Source organism: Electrophorus electricus, chromosome 8 (assembly GCF_013358815.1).
Source record: "Electrophorus electricus isolate fEleEle1 chromosome 8, fEleEle1.pri, whole genome shotgun sequence".
Classification (NCBI taxonomy): Eukaryota; Metazoa; Chordata; class Actinopteri; order Gymnotiformes; family Gymnotidae; genus Electrophorus; species Electrophorus electricus.
In genome coordinates this window covers 1378816-1404469 of record NC_049542.1, presented here as the reverse complement: position 1 = coordinate 1404469, position 25654 = coordinate 1378816, and the positions used below count along the sequence as shown (strand labels likewise).

At 39.3% G+C, this 25654-nt stretch overlaps 5 protein-coding genes across 5 annotated transcripts; all 5 read right to left on the bottom strand.

The window, feature by feature from the left end:
* Positions 1-1880: 1880 nt before the first annotated feature.
* LOC118241832 (trace amine-associated receptor 1-like) lies at positions 1881-3279 on the bottom strand. The gene is made up of 2 exons (XM_035529136.1): positions 3230-3279; positions 1881-2955 (listed from the first exon to the last, which is right to left on the bottom strand). The coding sequence occupies exon 2, from the start codon at positions 2940-2942 to the stop codon at positions 1881-1883; it is 1062 nt and encodes a 353-aa protein (XP_035385029.1). The 5' UTR covers positions 2943-2955; positions 3230-3279.
* Positions 3280-7454: 4175 nt separating this feature from the next.
* LOC113567758 (trace amine-associated receptor 1-like) lies at positions 7455-9271 on the bottom strand. Its single transcript, XM_035529030.1, has 2 exons — positions 9262-9271; positions 7455-8509 (listed from the first exon to the last, which is right to left on the bottom strand). Exons 1-2 carry the CDS (start codon positions 9269-9271, stop codon positions 7455-7457), a joined length of 1065 nt encoding a protein of 354 aa, XP_035384923.1.
* A 1591-nt stretch (positions 9272-10862) lies between these two features.
* On the bottom strand, positions 10863-11909 carry LOC113567763 (trace amine-associated receptor 1-like). Its single transcript, XM_026995866.2, has one exon. It carries the CDS (start codon positions 11907-11909, stop codon positions 10863-10865), a length of 1047 nt encoding a protein of 348 aa, XP_026851667.1.
* A 3425-nt stretch (positions 11910-15334) lies between these two features.
* LOC113567762 (trace amine-associated receptor 1-like) lies at positions 15335-17882 on the bottom strand. Its single transcript, XM_035529135.1, has 5 exons — positions 17668-17882; positions 17278-17440; positions 16749-16783; positions 16041-16385; positions 15335-15968 (listed from the first exon to the last, which is right to left on the bottom strand). Exons 1-5 carry the CDS (start codon positions 17880-17882, stop codon positions 15335-15337), a joined length of 1392 nt encoding a protein of 463 aa, XP_035385028.1.
* A 5226-nt stretch (positions 17883-23108) lies between these two features.
* LOC118241812 (trace amine-associated receptor 1-like) lies at positions 23109-24125 on the bottom strand. Its single transcript, XM_035529038.1, has one exon. It carries the CDS (start codon positions 24123-24125, stop codon positions 23109-23111), a length of 1017 nt encoding a protein of 338 aa, XP_035384931.1.
* Between the last annotated feature and the right edge of the window lie 1529 nt (positions 24126-25654).

Genomic DNA, 25654 nt, shown 5'->3' with positions numbered 1-25654 from the left:
GGGCCGCTTCTCCACCACAGACAGCAGAAACTGCTACATCCACCTGGCTATGAAGTAGCCCGATTCAGTTTATGCTGCTCCACCCCCCAAGTGTCAGTTTCATGAAACATATCAATCAGATGCTCACTGCTGGTAGCTGTCACCACTAATCACAAGTGTGACTAGGACCACCACTTACCCTTGGTCTGGTTGGCATGTCACTTCTCCACACAGGAGTTTACTGGATTTACTGCAGCTAAGGGACTCCTATACTACCACCACACCATGATCTAGACGACCAGGGGTCATCAGGGTCATGCCAACACTCACAAGAAGTCAAATTATGATATACAAAGACCAGAGAAAGGGACACTGCCCCAAACTTCAATTGGTGTGAGAGGGCCCCTACAAGATAAGAAAGCACTTAGGAAAGATTGTATACTGAGTGTCAGGACACCGTAGGCAGATGAAGGCACATCATGGTGCTTGAGCTGGCCAAGGTGGAAAACAAGACATGGACTTCGACTAGACCACAGTATTAGTTTTGTGCCCCTGTGCTTTGACAATTACACTCTGGCAGTTTCAATCATCGGTGTGATTGACAGAGAGGGGGTTGCTCCTGTCGTCAAGTTGGAGAAATGAAGAGGAGCATGGTGAAGACTCCCATAATGCAGTGCATTTTCACAGGTTTATTTACATCCAATTTGATGGTTAAATCATTCAATTTTCGAATTGTGCCTTTTTCAATGTAGTATGTTAGTGCTAGAAATATCTACCAATATATATCATGCAAAGTTTTCCTCAATCATCCTTCCCTCATTTTATACCATTAGGCTGTCTTTTTCTGTAGTTGTGCTCAATTAATTGAACAGTGTGTGTTTGAAAGATGAAGTCTTCTTTTGCGCTGATGCTACAATTAGTACCAACTCTATTTATTATTATGGCTGAAATGCTGAATGTGTTTTTTACATTTACTTTTTACTGTCTGCTACTCCACTCTAGCCAGGGATTTAGCTTGATATAATTCTCGACACTGACCTATATATGTTCATGTAAAGATATGTAGTTACAGGCTACAAAGCACTCTAGTAAGTTGCTCTGGACAGGGATGTCTGCTAAATAATCTAAATGTACTTTTGCATGGTTTTTCCATTCAGGGTGTTTTGTACTATAGATGTCCTGTATATCTTTTGATGTTCTGTGTAACCTCTGTACAGGCACGATGAACTGATGTTTCAAACATTATTTCACCATATTGCTATATCTTGTCTGTGCTACATATACATGTCATGTCTAGATACAGTAAAAGTAACAAGCTAAGTTTCCATTTGATTTCAATTTATCTAGTTAATGATGGATAACGACAAATAGTACTGGAATAAAATATTATAAAGTTCATGTTTTCATAGGCTGCTGTTCTCTTTTTTATACTACTAGAATAGACTTTTCTTGCACCACTTTTGTTTTCTAAATCTTAAATGTATTTGATTGTAAGCATAGTACACATCCTGTTGAACCTATTGACTTGCAGGCCTTAGTGGGGCTAGTAATTTTGTTTGAAGTAGCAGGAATTCTACTGTAGTAGCTTTGGAAATGTCTAAATTTGTTAGCTGCGTTCCTGCTTACATTTCTTTCTTGGACAAATCATTTGCATGGTGAAGTGTGAATCTACAGTGAGTCTATGCAGCACAACAAGTAACAGGTCTGCTTTTCTATGGCAAACATGTTTAGTTTATTTTAATGGATTAAATATTGCAAGTTAAATAGAAATTTATTAAAATGCAAATTCAGTTGATTCAGTACAAATGATTCAATACAGGAATAATGCAAATTAGTTAATATGAGAAGTATACAGTAAATGGCATGTAAGGGTTATGTACAGTGTAAACAAAATTATATTCTTAGGACAACTTTATTCTAGAAGAGTTTTGATGAAATATTTTACCAAATATAATCATTCTAAGTGCCTTTCTAAACCATCTATAAAATAATGCATACACAATAGGATTACATGCTGAGTTTGAATAGCCAATCCAACTTAGCACGTCGTACAGCTGTGGTGGACCAAAATTACCAGAAATTGGAATCACAATGCTATAGATATAAACTGGTGAATAACACAGTAAAAAAACTCCCATGACTATCGATAATGTTTTAGTGGCTTTGATCTCTGATTTGCTGATGGTTGGATTCTTCTTGGAGTTTTTCTTTCCAGAATGTTTTTTATCAGAACTGTCATAAAGGGCATTGTGAATGGAACGTGACTGCATCTTTGCAACAGTAAATATTTTTAAGTACAAACTGAGCATGACAGCAGCAGGGAGGTAAAAACACAAAATGGAGAGTGTCAGGCTTGTCATGGGTGCTAGATGCACCACACAGAGTCCTTTGCAAACTGCATTATCCTTGTAAAAATCTTCACTGCTTTTAGTATTGAAATATGGAAACATCATCACAAGGGCTGGAAGAGTAGCAAAACTCCAACTTGCAGCTATCAGAAACACAGCAACAAGAGGGGTTATCTTAAGGTGATACAGAAGGGGGTGACACACAGCATAGTATCGATCAACAGCGATGCACACAAGATTCAGCAGTGATGCACAGCACAACATAATGTTAAGACTGCTGTATATTTTACAGAATACAGTTCCAAAATACCAGCAGGTCTCTACAGTGCGCATCATCGTAGGAGGCATTGAAACTCCTCCAAAAAGCAAGTCAGCTACAGCCAGAGAAAGAGTGAAGTAGTTCGTTGGTGTATGGAGCTGCTTGAAATGAGTGATGGTTATAATCACAAAAAGGTTTCCAAATAAAGTAAGAAGTACAATGGCTCCAGTGACAAAATATATCACAGCTCTAACAGTGAGAGGATAGATAAGCTTCTGACATGAGTTAAGATGATGTTCATAACAAAGAGAAATGTTTCCTGTGTTTCCATTTTCTGTTAGGTCTTTGTATGTCATGCTTTTCCTTTTTCTGCAAAGAAATATGACATAAAGTAGTTATGTAACCATCATTCAAGTAAACAGAGCAGAAAACAAATGCCTTGTTAAGTCATTTCAAACAGCCATTTATGCAGACTTATAATATTGCAAAAATATGTAAGCTAGGGCTATATTAAGGCAGTATCATTGGTAAACTGAGCACTAAACATGGTCTCTTACTCAGCTGTAATTAATAGCAGTTTTAGTACAATCTCTTATTCAGTATTTTCTTTTATTTATATCAGTTCCTTCATTTCTGCCATTACCTCTCTCTGCATGTCAGGGTAATGACAGTGCTGATCAGAGAGCTGCTTTCATTTATAGTCCCACAGTCCTGCAGAAGAAACACATCTCTACTAAATCACGCCTGTGTACTGGTCATGTGACACTGTCATGTGATACATCACCCAACAACCAGCAAATCAGATCAATGTAAGAATCATAATGACACCTCTGACAAAAAGAGTGAAAATATTTAATATGTAGCTGGTGCTTCCCATTTAACTTCCATTTGTTCATATAAAACACATAAAACAAACCAACAGAAAACATTCACACTCCGAAATCTTATTAAACTGTACTTAATTTCTTTCATTTGAACATTTTACTGCATAATATATAGTCACAGTAATACGTGGACATATGGTTGCAAATTTTGCATTCATTGTCATGCTGTGTGTTCCAACCCTGTTCAATGAACAGCCAATGTCCATATGAAGTCTGCTGCTTTCCTGCAGCAGAGAAATTTCTCACCCCGAATGTATTCTGGTCAGTGCATTTACATTTACACCATTTGGCAGACACTCTTATCTAGAGCGACTTACAAAAATGCTTCGTCATTTACTCATAGAGTGCAGTGCAGCTCTTCTTTATACAAGTTTTCAGCAGATAGAAATATCACCCTAAATGCACAAACAGAGCACAAAGCAGAGCACTGTTGGCATTATCATAGTTATTATTGCAAAATATTCATCATACAAGCTGTTCAATCAGAAAGTGACCATATCCATATTACTTTTGTTTGTCTTTAGGTTTGATGATAAATATGACAATGTAAATGTTGAGTGCACCAGAAGTAAATATGTCAAATCAAATCAAATAAAAAATGTATTTACATAGTGCATTTTACACCAGATGTTTTCACAAAGCAGCTTTACAAATGTCCAAGACTATGCCCCCAGTGAGCTAGCCAAGGGTGACTGTGGCAAGGAAAAACTCCCTAGAGCATGAGATAGAAACTTTGAAAGGAACCAAGACTCAAAGGGGGGGCTCACCCAGCCCACCCGGCCCACCCTCCTCTGGCCGTCAATGATCACCACAATAATGATTTAAAAAGAAAAATGTAAAAAAAGAAGAAAATAAGAAATTACTGTCTAGTCCAACTTTCTAGAGGTCTTAGTCTTGTCCTAAGGTGTGCATGTGTCCAAGACACATCCCGCAAGAGAATGGCCATTAAGGGCAACGGAGAAGTAGTTGGCTAGGGTGGTGGTGTGGTGCGCTACAGGAAGGGACATCAGGGGGAGGTACAAGTAGCCATGGCAGCTGAGAGAGGTTGAGGCTCAGTAACATCACGACATCAGGGGAAGGTGAACCTCAGCAGAAAGAGAGAATAGATTAGGCATGTCCAGGTACGAGGGTGTGTAAATTAGGAAACTATAATGTGCAATGTTGGACTCTGGCAGATCTAGATATAGCAGCACAGCTAAAAGGAAAGAGCCAGAAAGAAACACAGGCATGAGGGCACCCTGGAACATCAGCACTCCACTCTCAGTCATCAAACTTGAGTGACTAAAGAGAGGTGAAATGACAACATCATGCCATCCCAGTTTACCAGAACTCTCAATGCCCATGGACCCCCAGATCTATACTTTACCTAAGATAGGAAGTAGGTAATAAAATGTTTGACTATAAAGGTTTTCAGCCTTGCCTTAAATATTGAAACTGTGTCTGAATCTCAAACATTTACAGGAAGGTTATTCCACAGTGTGGGAACTTTATAGAAAAAGGCTCTATCCCTGTGGTAGATTTTCTTATGCTTGGTACTAGTACCTTTTGATCTAAGCAGACATGGTGGATCGCAATGCACTAAGAGTTCTCCAAGGTACTGTGGGCCAAGACCACTCAGTGCTTTGTAAGTATTTAAAAGTATTTTATAATCAATATGAAATTTTACTGGGAGCCAAAGTAGTTAAGATAGGAGTGATGTGATCAAATTTTCTACTTCTAGTAAGCACTCTGGCTGCTGCATTATGAACTAGCTGGAGCTTGCTTAGGCAATTGTTTAGGCACCATAGTATAGCCTGAAAGTAGAGCATTACAGTAATCCTATTTTGAAGTAATAAATGCATGGACTAGCTTTTCTGCATCATGTGAGGAGAGCATGTTCCTAATCTTTGAAATGTTCTTAAGGTGGAGAAAGTCAGTCCTAGAAATATTACATGAGCTTTGAAATATATGTCAGCGTGAATGTTAAGTGCACCAGGACTAAATGCAATATTGTGTTATTATAATAATCCAAAACTGCAATTAAGATAACAAACTACAATGAAAGCCTTCTGGGTCTCCACCATAAACCTCAGGTGCAGCAATGTGGTAGGGCAGAAATCCTGAAGTGGGGAGCAGAAGCAGACCATAATGCAGTGCACATTTCCATGTGTTTATTTACATCCACTTTAATGGTTAACTTGTTGCCCTGGGTGAGTGCACATTTAAATTTACAGCATTTAGCTGACAATGATTGTAAGACCAACACGACTTACAATTCTGACTGAATACAGCTTGAGCAATTGAGGGTTAAGCGTCTTGCTCTGGGGCCCAACAGTGCCAACTTGGCTTGAACTGGCAACCTTCTGATTTCTAGTCAAGTACCTTAACCACTCAGCTTCTCTGACCCTCATTTGAGTTTCCACACCTGTCCCTCATTTCTAGCCTTGTTATGTTCATGTATTTAAAACCTGTCTTGTTACCTTTGTCCGGGCTGTTCATTGTTTAGTTTATTGGATGTTGGGATATTTGTGAAAGCCCAAATCTGTATGCCTGTTTCTTTCTACTCCAGGTAGCCTACTATGTCTGTTTCCGAGCCTTCATGTTTCCTAGCCTATGTTATAGCCTGCTTCCCTTGTTTGCCTTTGCGTGTTTTTGGTTCATAATTTATCCCCGTAATCTCCATATTGGCTCAATACCCCTGGACTACTCTGACGACTTTGACTTTGGATTTGCCCCTAATAAATCACGCTCTTCTCCACACTTGCGTCCGCCTCCTTACCGCTCAACATTACATAATGTGTGTGTACATGTGTGAAATGTGCCATTTTCTCTGTAGTATGTTAGTGCTGGTCATATCTACCAATATCTACCAATATCTACCAATATCTACCGAGCAGTGATTCCCTCAGTCACGGTTCCCTCATTTTATACCATTAGGCTGTCTTTTTCTGTAGTTGTGCTCAATTAATTGAACAGTGTGTGTTTTAAAGATGGAGTCTTCTTTTGCGCTGATGCTACAATTAGTACCAACTCTATTTATTATTATGGCTGAAATGCTGAATGTGTTTTTTACATTTACTTTTTACTGTCTGCTACTCCACTCTAGCCAGGGCTTTAGCTTGATATAATTCTCGACACTGACCTATATATGTTCATGTAAAGATATGTAGTTACAGGCTACAAAGCACTCTAGTAAGTCGCTCTGGACAGGGATGTCTGCTAAATAATCTAAATGTACTTTTGCATGGTTTTTCCATTCAGGGTGTTTTGTACTATAGATGTCCTGTATATCTTTTGATGTTCTGTGTAACCTCTGTAAAGGCACGATGAACTGATGTTTCAAACATTATTTCACCATATTGGTATATCTTGTCTGTGCTACATATACATGTCATGTCTAGATACAGTAAAAGTAACAAGCTAAGTTTCCATTTGATTTCAATTTATCTAGTTAATGATGGATAATGACAAATAGTACTGGAATAAAATATTATAAAGTTCATGTATTCATAGGCTGCTGTTGTCTTTTTTGTACCACTAGAACAGACTTTTCTTACACCAGTTTTGTTTTCTAAATCTTAAATGTATTTGTTTGTAAGCATAGTACACATCCTGTTGAACCTATTGACATGCAGACCTTAGTGGGGCTAGTAATAATTTTGTCTGAAGTAGCAGGAATTCTAGTGTAGTATCTTTGGAAATGTCTAAATTTGTTAGCTTCATTCCTGCTTGCATTTCTTTCTTGGACAAGCCATTTTCTGTATGGTGATGAGTGAATCTACAGTGAGTCTAGACAATACAACAAGTAGCAGGTCTGCTGTTCTGTGGCAAACTTGTTTAATTTAGTTTACTAGTTTAAATTCTGCAAGATAAATAGAAATGAATTAAACTGCAAATTCATTTGATTCAGTCCAAATGATGAATTACAGGAATAATGCAAATTAGTTAATATGAGAAGTATACAGTAAATGACATGTAAGGGCTATGTATAACATAAACAAAATTCTATTCCAAGGACAATTTTATTCTAGAAGAGTTCTGCTGAAATATTTGACCAAATACAATAATTTTGAGTGCCTTTCTAAACCATCTATAAAATAATGCATAAACAATAGGATTACATGCTGAGTTTGAATAGCCAATCCAACTCAGCACATCAAACAGCTGTGCTGGACCAATATAACCAAAAATTGGAATCATAATGCTATAGATAAAACCTGGTGCATAAAACAGTAAAAAAACTCCCATGACTATCGATAATGTTTTAGTGGCTTTGATCTCTGATTTGCTGATGGTTGGATTCTTCTTGGAGTTTTTCTTTCCAGAATGTTTTTTATCAGAACTGTCATAAAGGGCATTGTGAATGGAACGTGACTGCATCTTTGCAACAGTAAATATTTTTAAGTACAAACTGAGCATGACAGCAGCAGGGAGGTAAAAACACAAAATGGAGAGTGTCAGGCTTGTCATGGGTGCTACATGCACCACACAGAGTCCTTTGCAAACTGCATTATCCTTGTAAAAATCTTCACTGCTTTTAGCATTGAAATATGGAAACATCATCACAAGGGCTGGAAGAGTAGCAAAACTCCAACTTGCAGCTATCAGAAACACAGCAACAAGAGGGGTTATCTTAATGTGATACATAAGGGGGTGGCACACAGCATAGTATCGATCAACAGCGATGCACACAAGATTCAGCAGTGATGCACAGCACAACATAATGTCAAGACTGCTGTGTATTTTACAGAATACAGTTCCAAAATACCAGCAGGTCTCCACAGTGCGTATCATGCTAGGAGGCATTGAAACTCCTCCAAAAAGCAAGTCAGCTACAGCCAGAGAAAGAGTGAAGTAGTTAGTTGGTGTGTGGAGCTGCTTGAAATGAGTGATGGTTATAATCACGAAAAGGTTTCCAAATAAAGTAAGAAGTACAATTGCTCCAGTGACAAAATATATCACAGCTCTAAAGGTCAGAGGATAAACAAACTTCTGACATGACTTAGGATGATGTTCATAACAAAGAGAAATGTTTCCTGTGCTTCCATTTTCTGTTAGGTCTTTGTATGTCATGTTTTTCCTTTATCTGCAAAGAAATATGACATAAAGTAGTTATGAAACCATCATTCAATTAATCAAGTGCAGAACACATATGTCTGGTTGTCATTTCAAACAGTCATTTGTACAGTCTCATGATATTGCATAAATATGTAAGATAAAACTATATTAAGGCAGTATGTACACTAAATATACACTGTGCACTAAACATGGTCTCTTACTCAGCTGTAATTAATAACAGTTTTAGTACAATCTCTTATTCAGTATTTTCTTTTCTTTATATCTGTCCTTTCATTTCTGCCATTACCTCTCTCTGCATGTCAGGGTAATGACAGTGCTGATCAGAGAGCTGCTTTCATTTATAGTCCCACAGTCCTGCAGAAGAAACACCTCTCTACTAAATCACGCCTGTGTACTGGTCATGTGACACTGTCACATAACACATTCCCCAACAAACAGTGAATCAGATCAATGTAAGAATCATAACGATGCCTGTGACAAATAGAGAAAAAATATTTAATATGTAGCTGCTGCTTCCTATTTAGCTTGCGTTTATTCATACACATAAAACAAAGAAAAGCTTTCAGAGAAGCTTTACATTCGGAAATAAATCTCATGAAATCTTATTAGTATTTAATTACATTAATCTTCATATTTACTGCATTCTACATGGTCATGGTCATAGATGGTCATATGGATGCAAACATTGTATACATTGTTATGTTGTGTGTTATAAGCCTGTCCAACTAACAACTAATGTCCATTTGACCTCTGGTGCTTAGCAGGTTGTTTCATTAACATTTCTCCAAGTAGTTGTAGTATTTTAGATTTAAAATGCATATTGAAAAGTTTTTAAAACTCGTGGCGGAGGAATTTTAATAATAATTGTAATAAATTTTGCCAGCTTTTCTTTTTACCAGTTTTCAGCTTGTGGAAATATCACCCTACATACACAAACCCCACACATCATCAGAACAGTGCTGAGCACTGTTCTAGTTTGGTTGGTTTTATCATATTTATTAATGCAAATATACTTCATATAGCCTTTTCATTTAGGAAATGACCATATCCATATTACTTTTATGTCTTTAGGTTTTTTCTGCCTTTCTTTTTCTTTGTTAAGAAATGTCAGGGTGAACGTAAATATTACGAACAGATGGGGTTCAATTTTACCATCAGCATCGAATGCGGGCACAGTAGAATTTAGCTTGAAGTCTGTGGAATGGCCATATGTGTCAGAATCTGATGCAAAAATTCCACATGTATATATTGATGCCAAAGGCTTCTAAGAGTAAACATATGATGAACCATATCTGCTGAATACATTGACTTTTGTGCAGTTCATATAACATGGGCCTCTACTGATGATGGCTTACTGAGTTCATATAACATGGGCCTCTATTGGTGATGGCTTACTGAGTTAATTTAATATGGGACTCTATTGATGACGGCTTACTAAATTAATATAATATGGGTTTCTACTGGTGATGGCTAACTGAGTTTATATAACATGGGTTTCTATCAGTGCAGCAAATTTGTGCACTGCAATACACCTGACAAAGCACATGGAATTATAAGTTTCAAAATGTGAGTTTCGCAGTATAATGCAATACAAACACTGAGAGGCTTAACAGCATAATGCATTATAAACACTGAAAAGGACTTACTGATTCTGCCAGAACTGTCTACATGATGTAGCCATGTGCCATGTCACTCCTAACTGTGACTCTTTAATGAACAACCTACAGAAGGTGCAGCACAGCTCAGCACAGCTCTTCACGGTAGAGTGCAGATATGCCATGGATGTGGTGAGAAACTGACAGTAACTGTGACAGACATTGAAACCACTCCAGTCAGTGGAGTTAATAACAAAGATAATGGTGGTTAAATACAGCTTATTTTGGGAAGTGTGGTTTATATTGAACATTCTAGTTGACTTGGCAAACACGTATGTTTTCATGACATCACGGCTAGTTCTGTCTGAATCTGAAAGCATCAGACAGCTTCAAACCCACTGAGAATTAACTGGGGCCTTTACAAAGGTGAAGTAGACAGAAGATCATTCTGAATCTGGACACTTTCTAGACTTTTTTTGGTTTCATAAAAATGACATTAAATTGAGATGAAGCAGGGTTCTGGTTTTATTGTATCAGAAGGAAGCTGAACTCATTCACCTTTCCAGGATGATAGTTTTGCAAACAGGATCATAGTTAAGTCTGAACTATTTTTTTACAATAAGATGCCATAAGTGAGGACAATGAATAGAAATAACAAAAATTCTTTGAAACCTCACAACTTACAAGTTGCTTGAGAATCTATTAAACAGTCATTTGAATAAATTAAATACTCTACATTTTATTCTGAGCCCAGTTCTATACTTGAGGAATTATTCTTAAATATTTTGCCTAATAAAATAACTTTGAGGGCCTTTCTAAACCATCTGTAAAAGAATGCATACACAATAGGATTACATGCTGAATTTGAATAACCTATCCAGCCAAATATATCAAACAGTTGAGGTGGTCCATTGCAACCAAAGTATATCACCATTAGACTGTAAATTGAAAATGGTGCCCAAAATGATAGAAACCCTCCCATGACAATTCCCAAAGTTTTAGTTGCTTTTTTCTCTGCCTTACTAATGGTGAGCTGCCCTTTGGATGAGTTCAACCTCGAAAGAGTGTTGCGTATTGAACGCGATTGCCTCTGTGCCACAAGATATATTTTCAGATAAATGCTCACCATGACAATGGTGGGAAGGTATAAAGAAAAGGTGTTGACAGTCAAACCTGTCATGGGCCCTAGAATTACTGCACAACCCCCCTCACATGCAATATTACGGTAATAGAAGTTTTCATTACCTTCAATACTGACCTCCAAAAATACCATCCCAAACCCCACTGAAACAGACAAGGTCCAACAAACAACAATAATGAACACGGTAGTGAGAGGAGTCATTTTACTGTGGTACCGCAGGGGGTGACACACTGCATAATATCTTTCAATAGAGATAAATGCCAGATGTAACACAGATACAGTACACAGTGTAATGTCGAGACTGCTGTGTATTTTACAGAACAATGTTCCTAAATACCAGCAGGTCTCCACAGACCGTATCATACTGGGAGGCATCACAAGTCCTCCGACAAGCAGGTCAGACACAGCCAGTGAGAGAATGAGGTAGTTAGTTGGAGTGTGCAGATACTTGAAATGAATGACAGCTATGATTACCAGAACATTTCCAACTAATGTAAGTAGTACAATGGTCCCAATAATAAAATAAATTACAACTCTCAAAGCCAGTGCATAATTGAGCTTCTGACAAGAGTTTGGAACAATTTCAAAACAGAAAGAAATGTTTCCTGTGCTTCCATTTTGACTTAGGATTACATTTAAGTCCATCCTGTAAAAGACTAGTGTGGTTGAGTTGTTACTGGATGCTTCTGTAGAAGAATGGGATATCAAACATTTTTACTATAAAAAGAAACAATATTATACAAAAATGTAAAAATGCATTTAAACACAGCAACTTACTTTACAGGTATTCACTATATTCACTATATAGTCTGTACTGTAATTATAATGTTACAGATATTTGTTTAAAAATCTAAAATTACATCTATATTTCATGTTTGCACATTATACATTATACATATACTTTTTGACTGTACACATTATCTAAAACATAGATATTTTCATGATTAATTATGATAATGTATTGTATTGATTTTAGTCTTTTTTTGTATTATTTAAATTCCACCAGTGCATGCTGGACTTACCTGTGCCTGTGTATGAAGAATACAGAGTTTCTCATTTATAGGTCTACAGAGCTCCACCAGGTGATCTATCAACACCTTTACATCACTACGTCATACTGATCCCTGAAGAATCATCTTGATGGTGAGCAAATGTTTGATTTACATACTGTAAATTGATGTTGAACTGAAATAATCTCTTGCTTTGATAATAATTTCTTTATTTTACTTAATTATCTTATAGTAATTATCATTCTTTAATAGAATACATGGTGGGCTATAAATAAAGAGTATTGTAAGAGTATTGTATCCTGAGCCAAACCATTAGATCTTTACATAGGGCCCAGCCCACTCACTACATACTAGAAACCACATCATCACAAGCGCTTCACTTGGGTCATCAGGTAGGTGTTCTGTCGGAACACTTCGGGTATATCAATTATGCCACAAATAATCAGACAGACGATGAATCTGAGAGATGTTATCTACTGGCGTTTTCTAAGGTGTCCTCTTTCCATACAACAACAAGGAAAAAACAAATCCCAACATTCTGTGCACCACTTCAAGTACGGCATAACTGAAAGGTCAACATGTTAAAAAATACATCACCGTAGGCACCTGTCTTCATTGGTGTTTTGCAGAATTAAGCCCAACACCTCCAGAAGGCTCAACAGTGAGATATCCCTCCCCAGCACACATGCGCGCACACACACACACACACACACACACACACACACACACACACACACACACACACACACACACACACACACACACACACACACACACACACCACCAAGCATTCCCCAATACAGAACATCCATACTGGCCTCCCGGATGACTAAGGCCATACTCAGCCTCACTGGCAGCAGAAGAAAATTAGAAGAAACTATTTACATAAATACATTTTATTATTTATTTACATAAATACATTTAGCCAGGATTCTGCCTTTCTTTTGCTTCAGTGAACTCTGTTGATTCTAGGTTATTTGATAAAGGAAACATATAGAATCAGCTGGCATGCCAAGTGGGTTATGTGCAGCAGTGTACAACATTGTGTACACCTCTGGCAACTATGTAATTGGATAGTGTAATGGTTAAGACCGCACACAGAAGACAGTTGTTCAGTGTCTTTGTCTGGCAAGTGCAAAAAACACTGGCTAACACCATTAAGACTCTTTCATCAAGGCTTCTATAGTTCACCCTAAAATATGTGAGCATAAACAAAAGATGTTTCAGATGTTGCCTGGATTAACAAGTTCAGCATCAAATGTTGAGGAACCAGGATAGTTCAGTGGTGACTGGGTTACTGGATCAAATCAGATATTGATGAGATCAGATAAAACAGAACTAATGGAATGCTACAGACCCAGTGAACAAGGCTACATGAAGAGCACTGAAACAGTGTAGATGTTTACTCTAACTTAATCCACCCCTCCCTACTGAACAAGATGGGCATACACATGATGCTCTGCTGTTGTTGAATTTTTTCACAGGCCATGGCCAGACCTCTCTGAGGTTCCTCATCACAACTGTGATCTAATATTATTTGTAGATGATTCCTCGCTCATGAGATTAAATAGCTCTCCAGGAGTAGGCTATTTTTTCTATCATCACACTGGTCAGCTCAAATTCAGAGATGATTGTGTGTGACAATCATCAAAGATAGTTGATCTCACTGCCAAGCATGGAGCCCAACAAGGATGGCCTTGTCCTTCACCTCCTTTTAGATGCTCAAAGCTGCATTTCCTTTTCTATCCCAAGATGGAATTCTTGCAGCTCTTGTAGCACCAGAGGGCAGCAGAGGGCAGAAGAAGGGAAATGGAGAGAACACAGCAGGAATCTGGGTGAATGCATTAACCAAAATACCTTTTACCCAAATCCTGCTTTACAGCAGTAGCAACAATAACACATGGCCCTAATTATGCTGCAGTATCAACTGTGTGTACTGTAGTGTCAGAGAGATGGTTTGCTCTGCTGCCAATTTTCCTTCCAGGTGCCTTATCTGTTTTTGTGCCATTGTCTCCCGTGATGCCTGTGCCATGAGCTCATCACCCATATCCACAAATGCCCTTCCAGCATTTGCTGATGGACTTAACTGAGCTCTTCTCACTTACACATTTCAAATACTGCCTGGTCATACTAGACTTGTTCTGAAGGGAGATCGAAGCCTTGGCATGCTGAAAGGCAACTGTTATACAAGTAGTAAAGCACCACTGTATTTATTATACCAGTATGCTTCTCACCCACAGTCAGTAGTCTACAGGAGTTGTGGGAAGGTGCAAATGGGCTTAGACTGGGTGACAGGCATTCTACCCAAAAGCAGCAGGCATGCCGGCTAAAGAAAGTAGGACAAAAAGTATGGTTTAGGCCCTGCAACAACTATTCTCTGAGGCTGATGCAAAAGAATGAATATTAAACAGCAAAATATGTCCTGAATGTACTGATGTTCATGAAAAATGTTCATTTCAATTTATTAATGTTTGCAAAGCTTTCCATAAAAAGAGTGTATGTAATGATCATTGTACTGTTTCAAGATCCAGTGGGGTATCATGTTTGTGTGTGGATGTCACATTTATGTCATGAGTGATAGTGAATTAAGCATAGCTTTACGTTTTTATATTATTGAACGTTCTCTTTGTCTCCACTTTAGACTGTTCAGTTCTATCACAAAGAAACGTTACTTGTTATTCATTATGATGGATCTTGGATAGAAAATATAGATGGAAACCTTGTTGGAGTTTTATGCCAAAATCTTTTGTATAATACATCCAGGTTGACTACAGATAAAGAATTCCAATAATGTGTCAAAATAATCATGATGATAATGCATAAATATTTTAGGGTTTTTATTTATTGTATTACTAAGCAAAAGTTTAACAATGATAAAATTTAACAATGCAGTTTTAAAACACTGAATGGAAAATAAAATGCATATATTAAAAATAAACAGAAACTATGAAATAAAATGGTCATCTTACCTGCTTATACAGAGCTAGGGCCTGACTAAGCTTGTGTTACAAAGTGATCTTTGCTGGACTCACTCCAGTTGATTATTGTGAATGAACTGTTCTACTCTGAATTTAGCTGTAATCTTGAAGAATTACCCCTAAATATTTTGCCTAATAAAATAACTACAAGAGCCTTTCTAAACCATCTGTAGAAGAAAGCATACACCATAGGGTTACATGCTGAATTTGAATAACCAATCCAACCAAACACATCAAATAGTTGTGGTGGACCACTATAACCAAAGTATGTCACAACGAGACTGTAAATAGAGAGTGGAGCCCAAAACAGCAGAAACACTCCCATAACAATTCCCAAAGTTTTAGTTGCTTTTTTCTCTGCCTTACTAATAGTGGGCTGTCCTCTAGATGTGCTTAGTTGAGACAGAGTATTGAGGACTGAATGTGACTGTCTCTGTGCCACAAGATATATTTTCATATATATGCTCAACATAACAATTGTAGGCATGTACAAAGTGAACAGTGAAACTGACCAGCCCGTCACTGGCCCCAGAACTACTGTACACATCCCCTCACAAATAACATCATTAAAGAAATCATTGCCAAAGGCATTTAGCTCCAGAACAATGATTCCCACTGCAGCAGAATAGCTCCAGCAAACAGCAATCATGCACAGAGTAGTGAAAGGAGTCATTTTACAGTGATACTGCAGGGGATGACATACAGCATAATATCGCTCAACAGATATGAAGGATAAAGTTAAAACAGAAGCAGTGCACAGCATAATGTCAAGACTGCTGTGGATTTTGCAGAATAAGTTACCAAAATACCAACAAGTCTCTATAGATCGTAACATACTGGGAGGCATCACAAGTCCTCCTACAAGCAGATCAGCTACAGCCAGAGAGAGAGTGAGATAGTTAGTTGGAGTGTGGAGCTGCTTGAAATGTGTCATGGTTATGATTACAAAAATGTTTCCTACTAATGTAAGAAGGACAATTACACCAATAGAAAAATAAGCTACAACTCTCACAACCAGAGGATAGACGAATTTCTGACACGAGTTAGGATGATGTTCATAACACAGAGAAATGTTTCCTGTGCTTCCATTCTGCCTTAGGCTAATGTCCATTGGCTTGTGCTTTATCCTTTTCCTGTTGATTTTAACATTAAAAGGGTAATATTAGTTACGATAAAGTCGTTAACCAGGGCTACAAAAATAGAACATCTCATGTTTAACAGTATTTCAAATGACATAATTTATACAGTCCCATATTTATGAACATTAGGGAAGAATGAATTAAATAGAAAGCATACTCTTAAAACAACAATTAAAACAATTACATGTCTATTATTTGCTGCTTTTTAGTCATAATAGCTTTCTTTTGCTGCCTTACCTCATAGCAGGACAGTTCATCACTGGTCAAAGAGCTGCTTTCATTTATAACACAACAGTTCTGCAGCAGGAATGCCTTTCTAATAAATCATGCCCCTGTGCTGATCACATGACTCCCTACCTGACATTCACGTCACTTACACCAAGAAGGTGGACCTGCAAATGGGGATTATACCTGGGCACTCTGAAAGATTCACTTACATTTATGACATTTAACAAATGCTTTTATTCAGAGCCACTTACAAAAGTGCTTATTTTTCTACACCAGCTAATTCTAAAGAACAAAGAAGATTCCTAATAATATATATTTATTAAATTCTTGCATGCATCCCATATCATTATGTTGAACATGTCAGATATAAAGTTGCACAATATATTGCATTCGAACCCATGAGTTGTGTCTCTGCAAATCATGAGCTACATCCATCCCTGTTGCCTATGCAACACTGTGGGGAGGCGACATATTCAGGGAAATGTAACCTTTCCATAAGACAGCTCACTTAGATTTTCAGCCCAATCTTATCAATTACATCACCAGTTGTTCCTTGCATTTATGAAGAATTGGTCCCTGAAGGAGTGAGAAATAACTCGCATTTATGAAGAATGCTGCGTAAAGCCCTTTTTCTGCAGTGCAAGTTGCAGAGCGAGACCTGAACCCCTCGTGACAGTGAATTGAGTGCCTGCTTCGGGTGGGTACTGGTGATCTTTAGTGAGTGGGTATATGGCACGGAGACAGTGGCAGAAGCTCTCGGCGTACCCTTCCCTGGGCTTGCTTTACCCCACTGACTGATGGTGAGGCTCTTGACCCTGCGGCTGAACATCAAGAACACCGGAGCAAATCCTATGCAATACAGTGAACAGTGTGGCACACTAGCAGGACTAGGGGCAGGTCATGCTGATGTTGAATGGTGAGTGTGTGGCTGAAGCTCTCTACCAGACCAGGGTGGAGCAGTCTCTGGGTCTCCAGAACAGCCATCCAGTTGCCGACCTCAGCCAATACTGCCGATTGGAAGGGATGTGACTGGTCTGGCAGCTCCTACTTCACTTTGTACTGGTCGCAGCCTTGCTCAAGCTGAGTGGTTCCAGCAACTGTCACTAGCACTGCCCCGAGGTCTGGCTCCTCCCACACATGGCACAGCAGGAAGTTGTTCCACCCATTACCAAGCACCTTAGCTGTGGGCCTGTATGGTGTAACATCCACCGCCCTGCCAGGATGAAACAAGCGCTGATTCTCTCTCATCAGTACGTGCACCATAGGGGTATTTTTAGTTTCCACATGGGTGGTGAGACAGGACGTCAGTGTTTTTCTGCAGGCGTCCAGTGTGGTGATGTATAAGGAAGTGCTTTTCCTGTAATGCCACGCTCCACATAGGCACTGACTCCTCAGGCTCTTTAAACTGCATGAACCCTGTCAGCCTGCAGGATGAAGGCCAACCCAAAGATATAAAGCCAGAAATGACAGCTATCAGGCATGTATGTGACAATTGGAGAAGCCCTCTCCTCATTTCAGTCATCCCAGTACTCATATAGGTTGAGTGCACCGTAGTGCAACAATCTGATGATTCCATGCATTTTCCTGCAAGAAGGATAAACATAATAGAGCAGCAAGATAAAAATCATCAGTCCACAAACGTGCACATATTTGTGTAGTAACTACACTGAGAGCAATAATACTGCTCAGTTGGTGGGAGGGATGCCATTGCTCCACTTCACTCTCCACTGCAGCACTAGCCATTCATGGCCATCTGTGTAGTACCTTCAGAGTATTCATCAGAGTATTCATCAGAGTATTCATCCTTCAGAGTATTCATCAGAGTATTCATCAGAATATTCATCAGAAAAATGACAGAGTACATTTTGAAAAAAAATTATAATGCAAAAGCAATGTCTGCAATTTACGCTTATCAGTATGACAAACAGAGCATGTTATACTTACAGCATGTCAAACTGCTCATTAAGAAAAAGTTGTAACCACATGGTCATCAAAATACCACAGCTGCCCCACCCACAAAGACAAAAAACACACACCAGCCAGAACAAGAACCAGAACATTGGCATGACAAAACCAAAAAACAAGGAAAACAGACAAAGAAAGTCAGATTGGGTAAAAATGGAGAACAGCTAATAAGTGCGTCCCAATTCAGCTTGACTGAAAGGGTGAGTGGAAAAATAAAGGGTTGTCATGGACTAAATAAACTACTCATCCCAGCGCTGTCATACTCACCTCTTCCCACCGACATATCCAATCTGGTTTGCCGGAATATTAATTCAACAGACCTGTTGTCTATTCTCTCCTTTACAACCCTTACAACCCAATTTGTCTTCCTGGTTGTACAGACCTTGTCTCCTGCTTGACCCCTGACCAAGATCACCAGCTAACCCCCACTTACCTGACTTGCAATGCTCAAGACACTGAAACCTCTCCCTTCAAATCCCCCCTCCTCTGGACACTAAATAAAATTTCTAGAAATTGGATCCTCTCCTTCATCTGTGTGTGCCTTCATTACAGAATACTTCGCCATACCATGGATCCAGCAGAGGTTGAAGCCAGACTCACCCAGTAAGAGGCGACCATCACTGACCTATGAGAAATGGTTCAGAGACTGTCCCAAATGGTTCCTACCTTAGCTGCAGTGTTGTCCTCACCGTCCAAAGCTGCTACACTGAGAGCAGTGATTTCTTCACATTCTAAAACTGCTCCTCATTGTATCCCTTTAGCTATTCCAGAGAGGTATGATGGCTCACCAGACCATTGCAAGAACTTCCTCATGCAGTGCTCCATGTACCCCCCATCATGTTCCACAATTCATCTCTGAGGAACAATTCATTCATTTTGTGTTATCTCTGTTGACTGGTCAGTCAGGTGTGTGGGGACCATCCTGTGGGACAGTCAGGACCGAGTATTGCAATCTGAAACTGCATTATACAGTCTTTCAAATCAGTTTTCCAACATCCTGCTGACGGAAATGAGGTAGGAGCTGTTTTGTGTGAAATGCGCCAAGAGAAACACACAGCTTCCAAGTATTCAAGAAAATTCCATACAATTTCCGTTGGTAGTGGCTGGAGCACTGAACATTAAGTTTCATCATGGACAAGGGAACGTGCTTGCCGAGGGCAATCAGCCGTGCTAGCTGAACTTGCTCAGGTGTGTTTCTCTCTGCTTTGGTTGACTATGGAGCAGCAGGCAAGGTTTTAGATTTTGGGTTATCTGCCCAGCTAGGAATCAATACACTGTAGACACCCTTATGTGTTAATTTTCCTAATGGCCAACCTATTGGAGAAGGTGTTAATAGACAACAAACTTCCATTCACTCTTCAAGTTGACCTATTTCATAGTGAATTGATTCAATTCATGCTTCTCCCCATGTCTTGTAATTCTGTTATACTAAGCTTTCCCAGGCATTCTGCCCATGACTCAAGCAATTCTTACTGAACTGGTGTCCTGGAGTAAACACCATTTCTAACACTGTATGTCCATGTATTGAACGTGTCACAGCCATCTTGACACATCTCAGGCAGCATCACCTGTACTTCAAAGCAAAAAAATGTGAATTCCATCATCAATCCATCACTTTTTTAAATTGCATCATCAAGCCAGGCATCATCTACATGGACCTGAAAGTATCAGCAGACTTGAATTAGCCTAAACCAAACACTATCAAGGAACTACAATTATTTTTAGGTTTTGCAAATTTTTATAGAAGGTTCAAACGGGAGTTGGTACCATCTCAAGGAGCAGGGCACTAAGATCTATCAGTGGACTACGGTTGCCAACCAAGCTTTCCAAACCTTGAAAAAAGCTTTGACTTTGGCACATGTCCTCCATCAGGCTGACCCTTCTCTGCCCTTTTTCGCAAAGGTCAATGCATCAGAAGTAGGAATAGTGGCTGTTTGTCCAAAAGACATAGCACCCCACAATGTCTGTACCCCTGTGGCTTCGACGCAAAGAAACCACAAGCAGCCAAGGGGAATTATGATATAGTTAACTGTGAGCTTCTCGCCATCAAACTAGCTCTAGAATAATGGATATACTGATTGGAGATAGCAAAGCATCTCTTCTTGGTTTATACAGACCACAAAAACAAGGAATACCTCAAGTCAGCTTGGCGACCCATCCCAAGGCAAGCCAGGTGGGTATTGTACTTCTACTGGTTTCATTTTACTGTCTCTTACAGCCTAGGCTATAAGAATCAGTAGGCTCGTGCCAGAATCCAGATTCCATTCCAAATAAGTTGCTTCCTAGCTCCTATACATGGGAATTCATCACAGACTTGCCATCTTCTCAGGGATATTCTCCCATAATGGTAATGTTGCCTCATTCCTTTTCCACACTTACCAATTTTTGTCGAGGACCCATCCTGTGACTTCAAACAGTTCAGAGCATCTGTGTTTCCACTCGCAGTATGTGGCTCAGACTCAGTCCCCACTGACTGACTGCGGGGGGGTTCTTTCATGGACTCCAGAATCAGTGCTCATCCCAGCACTGCTAGAAGTTCATGAAGATGCATACATTGATGATGATGCATTTTCATTACTTTCAAACGATCAGTTGGAGACCCACATTTGCTTTCTGCCCTTTTCTGCACTCATAATAGAAAGAACAACAGTTTTAGGAAGCTGCAATCTCCCATTTGTTTATATTCCCCTCAATTTTTGTTTGTGTGTATGTGCACATCTTCTCTCACCCATTTCAGCAAGGTCAGCATCCTGTCGTATTCATGTGATATTCCTTTGACCTCTTTGGGGTTCGCTTCATCCTGAAGCACTTGGTAGATGCAGCTGGAGGGTCCGGGAGGCTCCATGAAGCAGATACAATTCTGTGACATTATCATGCAATTTGTACCTCTGATCTCACTAGAAGAAGAGCCAGGAAGAGCCAGGTTTAAAGCCATGCACACTATCTCTGGAGCGACTAGGGATTCCGGAATCCCCATGGCTCTGGGAGTTGGGCTCCCTGCCCCAAGCACCTGTCAGTCATTTCTGCATGTGTTCTTTTTTATATTTTCCACTTACCCCATGTTTCCCTCTTACCCATGTAACAAAGACACACACAGACGCAGGAGAGGATCCAGTCGCTAGAGGTTTTATTTAGTGTACAGGCTCGGGGGGGTTAATTGGCAACAAAGAGTCATGTAGTTCTGGAAGCCTCAGACCTGAAAATGCCAAACAAAATGCCTTGACTGGAGGCTTAAACAACGAAGGTAACATGAGGTGCAGTTGACAGTAATGATCATTAAGGGTCAGTGAGAACGTGGAACTGATCAAAGGATGTGATTCATAGATAGGCTGGTGATTGACAGGTTGGAGGAGTCTGATTGATAGGGGCTGGAGATGTGTGGATAATTGGCTCTGTGTGTGTTTGAGTGCTTGTGGGCTAGAGCATGACAAACATAGGTTGCCATGGACAGTTAAAATTAGCCATTGTCTGTCATTTCAGTTAGTGTCTGATCACAGGACAGCTTCTGCCTAAATGATTAGAATGGCAGAGCACTGTCAACAACACAATGTCATGTACAAAACCTACCAAATTGTATTTGTTCTGCATATTTAGTAGAAACTGACTCAGTAGGGATGACAAACTGTAGGGTGACAGGCAGATGTACAATTAGCTAAAGGGCTGAATGTACAAATATCACTTGCTTTAATATAAAACTTATAAAGCACCCTGTGATTATATGTGATTATGGCTGGTTCTAATACAGTGAGAGCTGAATGGACAAATTTCACCTCCTACACACATTCCAAATATTTTGTTATTCTATTTAAGACAGGTGCAGTACTATTTTGGAAATAATAATGAAGTCAGTGCATTTGATTGTTGTGGATGATAGGCTCTACTATGCCGATTTGTTTGAGTGTACACCTGTAAAATGTACATATAGGATTAGTATTGCTAATAAAGACGTCTGTGAGTGTAGGTGCAGGATAGGTGTTTCTAATAAAGTCAGCAGTGAGTGTAATATTTTCACATGTATACATCCTATATTTGTAAGCAAAACATTTCAGGACTATATTTTTAGACATTTTATACAGTACTGGAAATGTTTTTTATGTGTCTCTTCAGTTGATTTATGTAGATTATGCATGATTGTAACTGAAACACAACTTTATTTTTAAGGAATTGTTCATAAATATTGCACAAAGTAAAATGAAGTGAGCTGAGAGTGTACATCAAATACTGTATACATACCATATTTATAAGTTAAACCTTTCAGAACAAAATTGTTGTAATTATAGGGCAGCTTTATGCTTGAGCAGTATTTTCTATCAGTTTTATATAATAAAATAACTTAGTAAAATAAAGTCAGTTATTATAATTATTATTCACATTTATATAGGGCCAAATTGAAGGACACCTTACAGACAGTTGAGAGTCTACATCAAATTCTGTATACATGCAATATTGATAAGGAAAACCTTTTAGATAAAACTAAGTCATGCATTATTCTGATTCAAACAAGAGGGGCTTTAATTATTCTACTCAACACAACTTTATTCTGGAGGAATGTTTTGTACAAATTTTGCGTAATAAAATCACTTTGATGGCCTTTCTAAACCATCTGTAGAAGAAAGCATACACAATAGGATTACATGCTGAATTTGAATAAGCAATCCAACTAACCATTACCAACAACTGTGGTGGACTACTGGAAACAGAAAAAGTCTCAACTGTGCTGTAGATACAAAATGGTGTCCAAAATGATAGAAACGCCCCCATAACAACAGCCAGTGTTTTAGTGGCTTTTCTCTCTGCCTTACTAACGGTGGGCTGCACTCTGCATGTATTTAGGTGAGAGAGAGTGTTGTGGATTAATTGTGAATGTCTCTGGGCAACAACAAATATTTTCATATATATGCTCACCATGATAACAGAAGGGATGTACAAAGAGAACAGAGACAATATCAAAGCTGTCACTGGTCCTATAAATATTGTACACCCCCCCTCACATATAACATCACCATAGTGTTCAGTACCAAAAATGTTTAGTTCAATGACAATAATTCCCACTGAAACAGAATAGCTCCAGCAAACAACAATCATGAACAGTGTAGTCAGAGGAGTGATTATTTTGTGGTAGAGCAGGGGGTGACACACTGCATAATAGCGTTCAACAGAGATAAATGCAAGATTTATAACAGAGGCAGTACACAATACAATATCAAGACTGCTGTGTATTTTACAGAATAATGTCCCCAAATACCAGCAGGTCTCCACAAAGTGTGTCATACTTGGAGGCATCACAACCCCTCCTACAAGCAGGTCCGTTACAGCCAGAGAGAGAGTGAAGTAGTTGGTTGGAGTGTGGAGCTGCTTAAAATGAATGATGGCTATGATGACAAGAAGGTTTCCGATTAATGTAAGAACTATAACAAAACTAATGATAAAGTAAGTCACAACTCTCATAGGCAGGGGATAAATGACCTTCTGACATGAGTTAGGATGATGTTCATAACAAAGAGAAATGTTTCCTGTGCTCCAATTTTGTTTCATGTCCATCACTCCCTTTCCTTTATCTGCAGAGGAATATGGCATCATCAACAAATATTATTTATCAATAAAGAAACTTTTAAATGCAATGGTAACATGAAATACTTCTGCAAATTATTTTTAAAAACAGCAACCATCATTTATCATGTCCCTTTAACTCTAAGGATTCCCCCATAATGCCTTTCATGTCCATCCTTACCTCTCTCTGCACACCAAGACAGTTCAGCACTGATCAGAGAGCTGCTTTCATTTATAGTACCACAGTCCTGCAGCAGGAATGCCTTTCTACTTTATCACACCTCTTTGCTGATCACATGACTCCCTATCTGGCATTCACGTCACATACAGCAAGAAGCTGGACCTGCAAATGTGGATTAAAGTGGAGGAGTCTGAAAGATTCATTTACATTTATGACATTTAACAAATGCTCTTATTTCAGAGCCACTTACAAAAGTGTTTAAGTGCTCCAACTAATTCTTCAAGAACAAAGAAGATTCCTAATAATATATATTTATTAAATTCTTGCATGCATCCCCTATCAATATGTTGAACATGTCAGATATAAAGTTGCACAATATATTGCATTCAAACCCATGAGTTGTGTCTCTGCAAATCGTGAGCTACATCCATCCCTGTTCCCTATGCAACACTGTGGGGAGGCGACATATTCAGGGAAATGTAACCTTTCCATAAGAGAGCTCACTTAGATTTTCAGCTCAATCTTATCAATTACATCACCAGTTGTTCCTTGCATTTATGAAGAATTGGTCACTGAAGGAGTGAGAAATAACTCGCATTTATGAAGAATGCTGCGCAAAGCCCTTTTTCTGCAGTGCAAGTTGCAGAGCGAGACCTGAACCCCTCGTGACAGTGAATTGAGTGCCTGCTTCGGGTGGGCACTGGTGCTCTTTAGTGAGTGGGTATATGGCACGGAGACAGTGGCAGAAGCTCTCGGCGTAACCTTCCCTGGGCTTGCTTTACCCCACTGACTGATGGTGAGGCTCTTGACCCTGCGGCTGAACATCAAGAACACCGGAGCAAATCCTACGCAATACAGTGAACAGTGTGGCACACTAGCAGGACTAGGTGCAGGTCATGCTGATGTTGAATGGTGAGTGTGTGGCTGAAGCTCTCTACCAGACCAGGGTGGAGCAGTCTCTGGGTCTCCAGAACAGCCATCCAGTTGCCGACCTCAGCCAATACTGCCGATTGGAAGGGATGTGACTGGTCTGGCAGCTCCTACTTCACTTTGTACTGGTCGCAGCCTTGCTCAAGCTGAGTGGTTCCAGCAACTGTCACTAGCACTGCCCCGAGGTCTGGCTCCTCCCACACATGGCACAGCAGGAAGCTGTTCCACCCATTGCTGAGCACCTTAGCTGTGGGCCTGTATGGTGTAATGTCCACTGCCCTGCCAGGATGAAACAAGCGCTGATTCTCTCTCCTCAGTATGTGCACCATAGGGGTATTTTTAGTTTCCACATGGGTGGTGAGACAGGACATCAGTGTTTTTCTGCAGGCGTCCAGTGTGGTGTTGTATA

Coding starts and splice junctions, on each gene's coding strand:
- LOC118241832 (XM_035529136.1), bottom strand. CDS start 2,942: ATGACATACAAAGACCTAACAGAAAATGGAAACACAGGAAACATTTCT.
- LOC113567763 (XM_026995866.2), bottom strand. CDS start 11,909: ATGGACTTAAATGTAATCCTAAGTCAAAATGGAAGCACAGGAAACATT.
- LOC113567762 (XM_035529135.1), bottom strand. CDS start 17,882: ATGGTGCACGTACTGATGAGAGAGAATCAGCGCTTGTTTCATCCTGGC. Junction 16,784..17,277: donor CACTGTCACGAGGGGTTCAG/GTCTCGCTCTGC, acceptor CCCCATTTGCAG/GTCCACCTTCTTGGTGTAAG. Junction 16,386..16,748: donor GTAAGTGACGTGAATGTCAG/GTAGGGAGTCAT, acceptor TAAAATCAACAG/GAAAAGGATAAAGCACAAGC.
- LOC118241812 (XM_035529038.1), bottom strand. CDS start 24,125: ATGGACATGAAACAAAATTGGAGCACAGGAAACATTTCTCTTTGTTAT.